The sequence below is a fragment of the Acanthisitta chloris genome, unplaced genomic scaffold, assembly GCF_000695815.1.
Source record: "Acanthisitta chloris isolate BGI_N310 unplaced genomic scaffold, ASM69581v1 scaffold8133, whole genome shotgun sequence".
NCBI classification, from domain to species: Eukaryota; Metazoa; Chordata; class Aves; order Passeriformes; family Acanthisittidae; genus Acanthisitta; species Acanthisitta chloris.
Genome location: NW_008664243.1, coordinates 1,134 through 14,839, shown reverse-complemented (window position 1 = coordinate 14,839; position 13,706 = coordinate 1,134). Strand labels below are relative to the sequence as shown.

The 13,706-nt window shown below is 43.0% G+C and overlaps 1 protein-coding gene across 2 annotated transcripts in view; it reads left to right on the top strand.

The window, feature by feature from the left end:
• Positions 1 to 13,394, top strand: part of SEC23B (Sec23 homolog B (S. cerevisiae)) — a 16,443-nt gene extending 3,049 nt beyond the window's left edge. For both annotated transcript variants that reach the window (XM_009071264.1, XM_009071265.1), the window contains exons 6-19: positions 607 to 751; positions 1,304 to 1,462; positions 2,276 to 2,391; positions 3,587 to 3,710; positions 4,223 to 4,303; positions 4,631 to 4,720; positions 6,224 to 6,330; positions 6,533 to 6,686; positions 8,058 to 8,135; positions 8,429 to 8,590; positions 8,984 to 9,070; positions 10,569 to 10,724; positions 12,226 to 12,291; positions 13,153 to 13,394. In XM_009071264.1, coding sequence (XP_009069512.1) covers positions 607 to 751; positions 1,304 to 1,462; positions 2,276 to 2,391; positions 3,587 to 3,710; positions 4,223 to 4,303; positions 4,631 to 4,720; positions 6,224 to 6,330; positions 6,533 to 6,686; positions 8,058 to 8,135; positions 8,429 to 8,590; positions 8,984 to 9,070; positions 10,569 to 10,724; positions 12,226 to 12,291; positions 13,153 to 13,242 — 1,615 coding nt within the window. In that variant the 3' untranslated portion in view covers positions 13,243 to 13,394. The remainder of the gene's footprint in view (positions 1 to 606; positions 752 to 1,303; positions 1,463 to 2,275; positions 2,392 to 3,586; positions 3,711 to 4,222; positions 4,304 to 4,630; positions 4,721 to 6,223; positions 6,331 to 6,532; positions 6,687 to 8,057; positions 8,136 to 8,428; positions 8,591 to 8,983; positions 9,071 to 10,568; positions 10,725 to 12,225; positions 12,292 to 13,152) is intronic.
• The last annotated feature ends 312 nt before the right edge of the window (positions 13,395 to 13,706 follow it).

Below are 13,706 nucleotides of genomic sequence, written 5' to 3'. Positions count from 1 at the left end.
TACATCAAGTGATACATAGGGATGGGATTTACTAGAGCTGCAGGCAGTGTATTAGACTCCTACAGTATCTCGGGTTAGCAGTTTTAAGAACATTACTGCATTTCATGCTAGATTTCTACTTGTAAAACACAGAGTAGCTCTCTTTGGAAAGCCTGCCTTTTTGATGGGCCAGTGAATGGGGGCCCTGGACTATGCATAACAGTCCTGCATACCATCTCCTACCCCTTGATCCAGCAAGTCTAAAAAATTATTGACAGGCAAGCAGTGACCCCTGAACAGTAAAGCTGTATTTGCCTCTGAATACAGTTTTATCTTTCTCAGCTTCTCTTTTTCAGCTCTTGCACATTTCAGTAAACTAAATCACTATTGAAGTTCTTCCTCCTTCTTGATGTGACATTGCCTTCTTGTCAGTTCCTGATCTCTTGCTTTTATCAAATCTTTTATTTTGCACAGGCCTGTTATCTTGGAAGGTTTAGATCTAAGCAGGGAACATGTCTTTTTACTTCTGATAACTGTCTCAGTGCAATTTATGTGAGCCAGGAACAAAGAGGCACTTTTCTTCTTTAAACTTAGAAGCATGAAAACATTGTATTTGAATTTCTGCAGGTTTCTACAGCCTGTGCATAAGATTGACATGAATTTAACTGATCTGCTGGGAGAACTGCAAAGGGACCCATGGCCAGTGACCCAGGGAAAGCGACCTTTACGTTCCACTGGAGTAGCTCTTTCAATTGCAGTTGGCTTGTTGGAGGTACTCTTAATGCTGTTGTTTGAGATGAGCTGGTCAAAGTAAGCGCATGGCAGTCCTTGCTGAAATGTGTGGTGTCAGTTCACCTGGGTTACACTGGGCTGCAGAGGTACAATTTGTCTCTAATGACATTTGATATGTATTTGCAGCAGCTGATGTAGAGTGGGCTGGAAGTTTACATTTAAATGGAAAAACATGCAGGTGTTTAAAGGTTTCTGACTCTTGTGTGTGTCACCACACAGGAGGCGATACCATATACTGGGTTTATCTGAGGGTCATCTAAGATAAAAGGAAAGAGAACAGAAACTGCCTGTTTCCTGTTTTGAAGATGTGAAGCTTGATGTAATTTGAGTCTAAACTTCATCAGAGTGCTGTGACTGTCAGGAAGTGGATCGCTGTTTATCGAGGTGGCCTTTAGCAGGGACAGGTCCCTAATGACATGGCAGAAACACATGAAGACACTTCTCTAAAGAAAGCATTGTTGTCATTTAATCAGTCTCCTTTTTTTCCTTCCTTCCTCCCTGCTTCTGATATAAGTCTTTATTTTTATTTCAGGGCACATTTCCCAACACAGGGGCCAGAATAATGCTGTTTACAGGTGGGCCACCAACACAAGGACCAGGCATGGTGGTAGGAGATGAACTGAAAACACCCATCCGTTCCTGGCATGACATAGAGAAGGATAATGCAAGGTTCATGAAGAAGGCCACCAAAGTAGGTGCTAGTCCTTGCTGGAGATGTTTAAAAGCTAAAACTGAATATTGTGTCAACACTACATGGTGGGAAAGAACAGTACACAAACCCACATACTTTGCAATGTTGACAGCTGCCCATTGTCCTTCTCCAGGGAACATACTCTATTCTACCAATGTAGGATCAGTATGTCCAGATATCTGCATGGTTGTCCTTAAATGCCTTAGCCTTTCGTGTACATTAAATTGTAAGAATGGTCAAGGGAAGGGTAAAAAAAGACTTCCTCCTAGGTAGTTCTTCAGCATGGTCTTGTGCCTTCTCAGAGAAGAAAGTATTTCAGTGTTGTTTCTTAGCTGATGGTGGGTGCAGAGTTTGTTCATCAACATCATTGAATCTCCCGGAGAGATAAAAACTTATTTTCCAAGAATTGGTCATTTCCAGAAAGCCTTTGTCTTACTGACATATAAACCAACAGTTAAACCAGTAAAAATGTCAGACATGAAATATCCCTGTCAGCTTAGAGAAAGCAGTATGACACCTGTTCTCTTAAGTATCACCTGGAAATCTTTGGGTTTGCACTGAGTCATCACAGGCCAAGATCCCATGTGACTCATGGACTCGTCGTGTCTGAGATATGCCACTCAAGCTCATTCAAGTGCATCCCTCATCCTGGGAGGGAGAGGTGTGTTGCAGCAGAGCACTAGGAGCAAACAGCTGTTTAGTTACTACAGCACTGATAGTTTCCATGTTTGTGTTTCATGTGTTGGCTTTGGCTGGAGAGCAGAAGAAATACTGCTCATTGCAGCATTCTAACCACTGTGTTGTGTTCCCCAGCACTACGAGACTCTGGCTAACCGCACTGCAGCCAATGGGCACTGCATCGACATCTATGCCTGTGCCCTGGATCAGACTGGGCTGCTGGAGATGAAGTGCTGTGCCAACCTCACTGGGTATGTTCATAGCAGGGCAGCACAAAGCTCACAACTGGTTGTTTTATTCTGGAGGGGGAGAATGATTCAGGAAGCAGTTAAGTTTGCTGTCAGGGCAAAAGGGTGAGATTTTTATTGTTCTATTCTAAACTGTGGTTTGAATTTGCCAGGAATTATATGGCAAACCTCACCTGATCCCAGTCCACATTTCTGGAGTCTTAAAGCAGCATGTGAATTAGCACTGCTGGTAGAAAGCTCGATGTCCTGCTTTGAGAAAGGTATTCTAAAGCATGGTGCAACATGTCTTTTGCAAATGCCTTCTGCCTCCTTGGAAGATAGCAAGTATCCTTTCCACAATTTATGGAATAGAGGTGTCATGCTTTTTGGTTGTGCATGACTGAAGTGCCATCAGACTCTCAGGTGTGGTGGGTAGAAGTTTTTCTTGTGTGAGCCAGATTTTCTCTGCTTAACAGCTCACTTGTGCTTTTTCCAGGGATCCTTGGCTTCCCTGAGACAGTTTTAAGTGACATCTCTAAGGGGTAAATGTCTGCATCCCATATTGCTGAAAATGGTCTCTGTGTGGAAGGCCATGTGCTAAACCAGGGCTTTTGGGGACTTGGCATATCTTACTGGCCATTTAAAATGTGCTGTGTCTGTGGAGTCAAGGGATGATTAGAGCAAATGTGTGACGTGTTTGTAAATTATCACACAGTGCTCAGTAAGCGGAAGAGAGATTGTTTGATCCTTTGGTTTTGTTACTAAGTGGCATCTGAGCAGGCCTGGATTTGCCAAGGCACCTGTGGGAGGCACAGCACACACCCACCCCGCATCCTCATGCTGCAGCACTGCAGCCACCCCATGTGCAGTGTGGGTGGTTCCAGCTCTGCTCGGGGAAATCAGGCTCAGCAAAGCAGTTTCCTGAGGTGGAACATTTCTAACCGGTGCAATGTGAACCATTTGAGAGCAGCTAAAGGGATGGCAAGAAACAGAGTTGAGAAAGCAAGCTGGCAAAGATGGAGCACTAACCTGTCTTGGCTTTGTAGGAGGTGTCCATGACTCTGCATTCCCTGATGTGAACTCTGCCTATGCAAAGGCATGCTCTAAACAGTTACTGCATGTGTTTGCATGCCTGAGAGCTGGAGGGATGTATCCTTTGTGCTTTACTTCTAGTTCCCAGTTGCTTCAGTTCCCTTGTCTATTGTTTTTTCTTTCCCAGAGGACACATGGTGATGGGAGACTCCTTCAACACTTCTCTCTTCAAGCAGACGTTCCAGCGGGTATTTAACAAAGGGTTCAACGGGGAGTTTCGAATGGCTTTTGGGGCACATTTGGATGTGAAGGTGAGAGATTAGTTTTATTAGATGACAGTAACAGGGAAATATAAGTGTTGTTCATTCAAAAGTAATTTTAAGTCTCTGGGATGTAGAAAAGTGTATGTGTTTGAGGTCAGATACAGTGCTTGTTTGGGAGAAGCACAGTACTGGAGTGGAGGGATTTTTATTTGGAAGCTTAGTAAGTTTATGTTTGGGGTTGGTTTTTTTTGTTTTGGTTTGGTTCTTTGCTTTTATAGCAGTTGAGCTCAGTCTCTCCTCGCTCATCAAAGAACATTCCATAATGTCTCATTGTCACTATAAATATGTCTTCATTATTAAAATGTGACTATGTAGCTTCTCTTACATTCATTAATTGTAGCGGTAGGTGATCTGGGGAAGTACTCAGAGATGCTTTTCCTGGCAGCCATGTGTAGCATCACCTAATCAAAGCTGAGCAGCTGATTTAGTATGTGTGTGTTCTATTTGATTCACTTGATTAAAAAAACCACCATAACTTATTTTTTTTAACCTTGTTCTAGACCTCTAGGGAGCTGAAAATTGCAGGAGCTATTGGGCCATGCATATCCCTGAATGCTAAAGGGCCGTGTGTCTCTGAAAATGTAAGTTTCTGGCATGGAAAAATCTTTAATAAAGAAGTAAATAAACAGAGCAAAGTTTCTGTCTAGATCTACAGCTCAGCTGGAATGTCACAGTTTTCAAGAAGAAGAATTTGGAAACATCCCTAGGAAATTAGTCTTTCCTAGACTAAATTCTTGCCCCACAAGGCTTTCTTTTAGCTTTATGGCCTTCGGTAAGTTCATTCACACCTAAAAGATAAGGAATCTAGAAGGCCTGCTATTACTTGTACCTCTGACCAGAATTTAACACAAGCTTACCTTTCCTGCTGCTGGAGACAAAAATGCTGCTCTCTGTTTGGTTCTGTGCAGGAACTTGGAATTGGAGGAACGTCTCAATGGAAAATCTGTAGTCTGGATCCTAGCACAACTCTGGCCATTTACTTTGAAGTGGTAAATCAGGTCAGTCCTGGCTTCTCTTTTTTTTTTTCTTTCTTCTTTTTTACTGTCCAAAGTATTTGTTACTGGGCCAGAAAATGAAATTACATCCCCTGTGTTGCAGAGGATGATTGCAAAGCAACAAAATGTTTTGTGACAGAGAAATAGTCTCAGAAATTGCTTTCATGTGTATAAATTGCCTAATATTTTTGTTCTGTACGAAACCTGCATTCATAGATTCATAGATCGTTAAGGGGTTGGCATGAAACTTACGGATCATATAGTCCCAACCCCCTGCCATGGGCAGGGACACTTCCCACTAGACCAGGTTGCTCAAGGCCTCATCCAGCCTGGCTTTGAACATGGCCGGGGTTGGGGCAGCCACTACCTCCCTGGGTAACCTGTGCCAGTGTCTCACCACCCTCACAGTAAAAAATGTTTTCCTGATATCTAATCTAAATTTCCTCTCTTTCAGTTTAGGTAGACAATGTCACTTGCTCTGCCCCATCCACCAATGCTGTGGCCCCATCATAGAAGGCCACTAAATTTGTGAGACATGGTTTGCCCTTGGTGAAGCCATGTTGACCTTTAGCAGTCACCTCTTTGCTTTCCATGTGCCTAGGCATAGTTTCCAGGAGAATCTGCTCCATGATCTTGCCAGGCACATAGGTGAGACTGACTGGTCTATAGTTCTGCTTTCCCCTCTCTAAAAATGGGAGTTATAATCCCTTTTTCCAGTCATCAGCGACTTCACTTGCTGCCATGATTTCTGAAAAATGATGGATAGTGGCTTAGCAACTACATCTGCCAGCTCCCTGAAAACCCAAGGATGAATCTCATTGGGTCCCATGGACTTAGACACATTCAGGTTGCTTAGGTAGTCTTGAATTTGATCCTCTCCTACCGTGGGCTCAGGGGCTTCATTCTCCCAGACTCTACATTTGCCTTTCTCAACTTGGGCATTTTTTTCCCTGCAGTGTTTACTTGACAAAGAAGAAACTGTCTTTTTTTGCCAGTAGGCACAGTGGAGAATAAAAGTACACATACCTTCAAATTCTTGGAGAACTGGTCCTTTAAGCTGTTAAACTTGATGGCTCAGATGTAACATTCAGCTGGGGAAGTTTCTGAGCATGTGGCAGCTTGGAAAGCTACCCCAAAGGAATTCTGTTCCATGTGTATGTCTCTGTCTTCTGTGCTGTATGGGCTTGTTACTGTTGGGGATAGAATGGTGGACTTGCAGGACCTTTGCTCAGACCTCATCCTGCCATGCCTATGCTCCTTGCTGTAGAGATGGTAAGGTGCTGCCATCCTTTAAGGCATAAACTGAAGAAGTGTCATGTCCAATGTTAAATGTGCCCAGCACCACTTGAGTCTGCTGGAAAACACAACAGTAACAGACACATCTGTTTTGTCTGGCACATCTCTAGCTTGTTCTAGTTCTATGATTGCCTAAATGATGCCCTGGAATTCTCTGTAGTGTGCAGTTGTGGAGAAGTAATTTGAAGGCTTATCTTGTTTCATTTGCAGCACAACGCACCAATACCTCAGGGAGGCAGAGGGGCAGTGCAGTTTGTCACTCAGTATCAACACTCCACTACACAGAAGCGCATTCGTGTCACCACCATAGCCAGAAAGTGAGTATCCTAAGCCACTTCTCTGGCACAGTGGCAGAAATTTAAGCTGTGGTCTGTGCTGGAATTTTTCTAGCTTTTTGTTGCATGCATTGGCATACAATGAAACTCCGCATACAGAATATTTGGCACAGGGAGGATGAATCTGGTTTGGGTTTTTCTGAAGGTGGATGCATGAGCCACTAACCGTTTACTAACCCTGCAGCTGGGCAGATGCACAGAGTCAGCTCCAGCACATAGAAGCTGCATTTGACCAGGAAGCAGCTGCTGTGCTGATGGCACGACTGGGAGTGTACAGAGCTGAATCTGAGGAGGGACCTGATGTTCTGCGGTGGCTGGACAGACAGCTGATAAGGCTGGTAAGACCAACAGACTGAGGTTGGGTGCATTCTTGTGTTTAGTCAAAATGCTCTCTGGAAGTGACAACAGCATTCTTTGTTCAGATTGACTTGCTTCACTTGTGCTCTGATTATGGTCACATAGTTGTAGGACGTGATAGCTCAGAACCCAGTGTGGTCAGGAAATTTGTGATGGGGTAGGTAAACATCCCATCATGCTGAAAGGATTAAACCTGAAAATAAGTGATTGTGAAACACAGAGTAAGGCAGGTGGAAAGGTCTCTGGTTCAAGCCTCCTGCTTAAAGTAGAACCAACTTTGAAGTTAGAGCAAGTTGCTCCAGGTCTTGTTCAGTTGAGTTTTGAAGATCTCCAAAGATGGGATTTCTCGTGCTTCTCTTGACAGCTTATTCCAATGTTTGATCACAGTCACTGGGATTTTTTTTGCCTCTCCCCTGCCTTTATCCCCCAGTCAGAATTTCCATTTCTCCAGTTACCAGTCAGGTAGCTGTAGAGAGTGATATGACTCCCTGATGCCACTCTTCACCAGGCTGAACAAACTCAGTGCCTGCAGCCTTGCTTTCTTCATGAAATGCTCCAACCCTTGACTAGCTTGGTAGCCTCTGCTAAACCCACTCAGTATATCCATTTGTGTCTTGCACTGGAGAGCCCAAAACTGGACACAGCATTCAGATGTGGGCCAAGTTCAGGACAGTAATCAATTCTGCAGCCCTATACTGTCGCTTGCTTTGGATTTCACAAGCCTGAATTGTCTAAATTGGTGTTGGCCTTGTCCAAACATCCATGTAGAGTTGGTACTAACAGATATGGCACATCGGACACTGAACAAACAGGGCCAGTCAGTGAGATTTGAGCACAAAACCACAACCAGGCGTGCTGAAATTACTGTGGAGTCATTTATAGTTAAATTGTTAAAACCATTGAGATGCTTATTTTCAGTGAAGCAGTTGGTGAAATCCAGGCTGCTGCTGCTGCTGCTGTGCAAGGAAAGAGTTGCTGCAGAAGTGTTTCATAGCGTACAAAGCAGCTTAGGTATAATGTAGTAGCCCTGATTTAATGGGAAAAAATGGATAGTGCTATAGAAGCACTATTTCTTTCATTCTTGGATAATTGCAGATCTAGGTTTTATATATGTAAAAATAGATTGAATCATCATTCTCATTCCACTAAGATAGAGAAACAACTTCTTAAACAAAAATAGCCTAAATTTTGTCTTATTGTTCTTGTCACATTCATACCTTGGTTGCTGTGTTTAAAAACAACCGAAAGAACACCCCTTAAAAAAAAAAAGGGTATTAATTCTAAAAAAGAAAAATGGAAAAAAGTAGGAAAAAAGAGAGAGATAACCAGAGTATCCATTTTGCTTCCAACAGTGTCAGAAATTTGGACAGTACAACAAAGATGATCCCAACTCCTTCAGACTGTCAGAATCATTTTCTTTGTATCCTCAGGTAAGAACTTCACTTCCCACAACTGTGGGGAAAATGTGCAGTGGTGAGTGTGAGTGATGCTAAAACATTCGTACCATTTATCAAATTCAAGAGGGGAGGAACAGGTGCTTTATTTAATTTGATGGTCTGGTCCTGTAGTTCAGTGCTGCAAGTGACTGATGGGGAAGAACGCTGAGGAGATAATAAGGGATAGACTTTTTTTTCCAAAGAATTTGCTGTTCAGAAAGATTGGACTTGGGTCCTGACGTTTTGTCAACTTTGGCTGACATTTCTCACTTGTCTTTCTTGTGCAGTTCATGTTCCACCTGCGACGCTCCCCATTCCTGCAGGTCTTCAACAACAGCCCTGATGAATCTTCTTATTACCGTCACCACTTTGCTAGGCAAGATCTGACCCAGTCTCTCATTATGATCCAGCCTATCCTTTATGCTTATTCTTTCCATGGACCTCCTGAGGTGAGTCTGTGTTTTACAGAAAGAGGTGAATCAATTCAAAATAATAAGTATTCAAGCAGAGTAACACTATTTCAGCAGAAAGGCCCATATATATATATGTTTTAATGAAGGTAATTATTAAAGTATGAGATACTGTTGTTCAAGATCATATCAAATTATACACATGGATGGCCATAGGAATTGCTCTCTAGCATCCTGCACTTCATACAGACACTGATAACCTGATGCTCCACCCTGTGATGCTGCAGGAGGCTGCTGTGCTCTGCTAGGTGCTCTGTATGGTCCAAGCAGTGTCCGTACAGGCAGGGTTCAGCAAGCTGTTTGGGCAGCCAGGAAGGTTCATACACACCTGAGGGTTTAGTGGTGCCTGACTTTCTTCTTTATTTTCCCCAGCCAGTGCTTTTGGACAGCAGCAGTATTCTTCCTGACAGAATTCTACTGATGGATACTTTCTTCCAGATAGTTATCTACCTTGGTGAGGTATGGTGAAATACATTCTTTTCTCTGTTTGCCCTCCCTCCCTCCTGCCATACATGCAGACAGCATTGCTGTTAGTGTGAAAGAATCTTCTTTTATTTCATCATGCTCACACAAGCATGATGACATCATATACATGCTGCCTGTTGGAATGCAATTTCCCCACTGTCAGAGTCAACAAAAAAATCATACTGGGATCGCTGCAGAAGTGTTCTGTACTGAGTAGCAGCTGTCATGTTAGCTTGGTAATGAAGGTGGTCCCTTACCCTCCTGGAAGAGTTCAGATAAAACTGAAACTAAGCTGGGCAGAGAGCTGCAGTTTGATTTACAGATATGTGACAGACTTGGTTGCAGGGTTTCTCCACTTAAATATTGCTGCTCTTAAAGAAATCAGGTATTTTTTTCAGTTTTTACTTTTAAATGCTGGATGTTTTTGACAGCTGTATGATTTCTTCATCATGACTGAGGCTCATGCTTAGGTACTGGTCCTTTCTAAAAAACCAGACTTATGCCAGTATCCAAACCCTTGGTTTTCTAGTGCCTGTTCAGTGTGCAGACCTGTAGATCTGTGTATCTGTCCTGCCAGGTTTTGTAAGGGAGCAGTGTAGCTGGAGAACAAAAATGTGTCACATTCTAAAGTAGTTATTGGGTAAGGGATGAAGAGGAAGCTTGCTTTCTACTTCTCTGAAAATCCCTCTGTTCTTTGGTGTCTTTCCCCTCCCCCCATATCCTTTATAGTCCTACTTGGGGAATGGCCCTCATTCAGTTTCTTCTATCTAAACCTGGGTTCAGATTGAAGTAGTTTCAACATTACTATTAGTGAAAACTTTTTGGGAGGTACTTTAACCCTTTCCTCTTTTTTTGAACTAAGCTACTTCACTGTTATTTGATGACTGTTACTAGAATGCATGATAGTTTGCTCCATTATTAGTTTCTGATTTGACTGCATATTGGATTTATTCCCTTTGAGAAGCTGAACACTTGAGTCAACAATGGCAACAAATCTTCTGGAGTTACCTTAAACAGTTTCTGCCCCCTGTTGCAAAGCAAAACACTCAGAAACTGGGTAAATTTCAAAGGAAGAGATAAGTGTGTGACCTGTGTATGTATAGAACAATTGCTACATACATATGCTACATACAGTAGGTACCTTGAAAATACTGTAAGGCAATGGCTGCTTAATTTAGGACCAAGACAGATTCAAAATGTCAGAGATTTATAAATGCTTAGTGTTTCTGTGTTGGCATAGGCCAAAACATAAAGATTTGAAGATCACATTCAATGAATTGCTCTTGCACTTTACAAACTGTTACCAGCTTTTGTGTTGAGTGCCTGTGCTTAAATTCAGGGGCAGAAACTAAATAATGTTGTTGCTGGAGTAGTGAAAGTGCATTTGCAGAAGTTCGTGTAACATTCTGCTGCCTTAAGACATGCAGGTTAAAAAGGGGAGGCTTGCAGACATCTCTACTCTTTTTTTCTTTCTTCCCTGTCCCATCAATAGACTATTGCACAGTGGCAGAAAGCTGGATACCAGGACATGCCTGAATATGAAAACTTCAAGCACCTACTGCAAGCCCCACTGGATGATGCCCAGGAAATCTTGCAGACCAGATTCCCAATGCCACGTTACATCCACACTGAACACGGGGGCAGTCAGGTAGGGAGGCTTATGGAGGAACTCTTCCTGTTGTTGCCTAGAGCAAATGGCTGTCTTTCAGCTTTACTGAAAGGCTGGTTGTGTAACTTACACACAGTGGTAATTTAGCTCTTCAAAGTACAGAGCTTGTATATTTTCTCATGGGCTTTTACTACAACTGTGTCCATTTTAATAAGCTGATCACTTGCTGGATATGCTTTTGAAATCTGAGAATGGGAAAAAAAGAAAAAGCTGGCTCAAATATATTTTTATTCCGCAAAGAGGTGGAAAAGAAACGATTGGCTATCTGTCTATAGTTAGCTTGCTAGGACAGTAATGCTGAATGACTGACCACCTGCTCCTTTATTCTCAAATGACGAATGAGGATATAAAATAGTTCCTATTTTTGCTCTTCCTGGAATTGCAGTTGTGCTGGGCTTGTCTGTGCCTGACTTGTTTGTGGCAGTGAAGAGGCAGGAATTGGTGCTACAAAACAAAGACGTGTTACTAATTTTTGATGAGACTGTTACACTGGTCCTCCACTGACCTCTTTTCTGAAGAGCGTGTGAGGGATGGTGCTGGTGACATGCCCATGTCACATGGAACCAGAGCTGCCCTGCAAGGCGAGCCTGGCTTGCTGTGGTCCTTGGAGACAAAGTGTCTATGGAACAGGGCTCTTTCTGGACTTGAAACCTGTTGAAGTTAAATTAGTACAGAATCAGAACAGAATCACAGAATCACCTAGGTTGGTGACTCCAAGATTATCGAGTCCAACCTTTGACTGACCACCACCATGTCAACTAGACCTAGTGCCATGTTCAGTTGTTTCTTGAACACCTCCAGGGATGGTGACTCCATCATCTACCTGGACAGCCCATTCCAATGCCTTACAACCCTTTCCATGAAGAAATTCTTCCTGATGTCCAACCCGAACCTCCTCTGGTACAGCTTGAGGCCATTTTCTCTTGTCCTGTTGCTAGTTGTCTGGAAGAAGAGGCTGCCCCCCATCTTACCACAGCCTCCTTTCAGGTAGTTGTAGAGAGTGGTAAGGTCTCCTCTGAGCCTCCTTTTATCCAGGCTGAACACCCCTAGCTCCCTCAGCTGCTTCTCATAGGACTCACCCTCTAGACCCTTCCCCAGCTCTACTGCCCTTCCCTGGACACACTCCAGCAGCTCGGTGTCCTTCTTGAAGTGAGGGGTCTAGAACTGGACACAGTACTCAAGGTGTGACCACACCAGTGCTGAGTACAAGGAGACAGTCAGTCCTGCTGGCCACACATTTTTATACAAGCCAGGATGTCATTGGCCTTCTTGGCTACCTGGGTACACTGCTGGCTCATGTTCAGCCACCAGTCAAACAGCACCCCCAGCTCCTTTATTGCTGCACAGCTTTCCAACCCCTAAACCTTGCTTGCAAAAGCAGAGGAACATTGTATCATGTATCTAAGGTAGGTGGTGTGAAGTCTTGAAGGAGCTAACAGGTCTGTCATTTTACAAAACTACTTTTCTTTTGTCTTCCTAGGCTCGGTTCCTCCTGTCTAAAGTGAACCCTTCTCAGACCCACAATAACCTCTATGCCTGGGGACAGGTAATCAATGGAAGAGCTGCTCATGTTTGGGAATGCTGTAAAATGTACATGTACATGTTTGTCTGTGCAGCAGCCATCATGTCTGTTTGTTTATGCAGTAGCCACCACGTGGCTACAACTGGTGGGGAGCACTAGATGATCAGAATACAGTTGTCAAGCCTCTGTGGCTAAACTCATGTTCCTATTCTTTTCAGCAAAATCCTGTTGACTTTGAGGCTTTTTCTCAAGAGATCTAAGGCCTGTCCAAACAGACCTGATGCATCAATAGCTCAGGATCTCAGCAGCTTGATGGCAGGAGAGGAGTGGTTTCCACAAGGAGTACTCTGCCTCTTTGAGCTCCCTTCCTGTATCCCAGCTACATGTGGGGCACAGGCAAACCAGGAGAATTTTCTGTGTTGCTGCTATCAAAGGAGGCAGCGAATTTTATGTTCTTACAGGTTTCAGGTGACCTGATGTAGAAATTTATCTTGACCCTTGCCTACAAATATGATTTAAACAGGTCACAATGTATTTAGTATTCTGGAAAAAGTAACTAGCATATGGATACATATAGATCTAATTTATCTGAGAATTCTAGACTTTTATATCCTGTTTGCTTACCTTGTGTGTGTAGAGCTTTGGGCAGCAAAATACCTAATGCTTTGAGAAGAAGAGGCTTTTCTGCAGTAGTTCAGATTGCACTAGAGAGTAGTGTCAGTGCAGTTGCAAATGAGTAGCATCTTTCATTAGAGATGCTAAGGATTTGTCCTTTGCAGGAGAAGGAGGTTGATTCAGCAGGCAGTTAGTTCAGAGTGCTAACATCTGATTTGCTTTCAGTTCAGAACACTATTTTAGGCTCACTATTTCTTTATTTTTCTGCAGGAATCGGGAGCTCCAATCTTGACAGATGATGTTAGTCTCCAGGTATTCATGGACCACCTGAAAAAGCTGGCTGTTTCTAGTGCAGCGTGATCAAACTGAGAAGCAAGAAGAGTTACATGGATTGTGTTGATGACAGAAGTGAAACAACTTATCTACATTTCCTTTTCTCTCTTTTAAGCTAGTGTTTTTAAGTCTTAAATGAAATAAATATCCAGGGGGAGCTTTTTACCTTTACCTTCTAATTTATTTGTATTCTATCTCCAGTTTACTCTGTATTTTTCCTACATTGTAATTAGAGCTGAAGGACATTTTAGCCAACAGATATTTTAACAGTCTTTAGCTTAATGATTAATGCTGTGTGTTATTAAAAGGTGTCTTTTAGCAATCAGGGACTGTGTTAATGAAAAATAAAACTAGGTAGGAGCTATCCCCAGTGCACAAGTGGACTTGTCCAGCCTCCTTTCAATTTTTGAGAACGTAATGCTGGGGCAGTCACAGAATCACAGAATATTCAGGGTTGGAAAGGACCCACAAGGATCATCAAGTCCAACTCT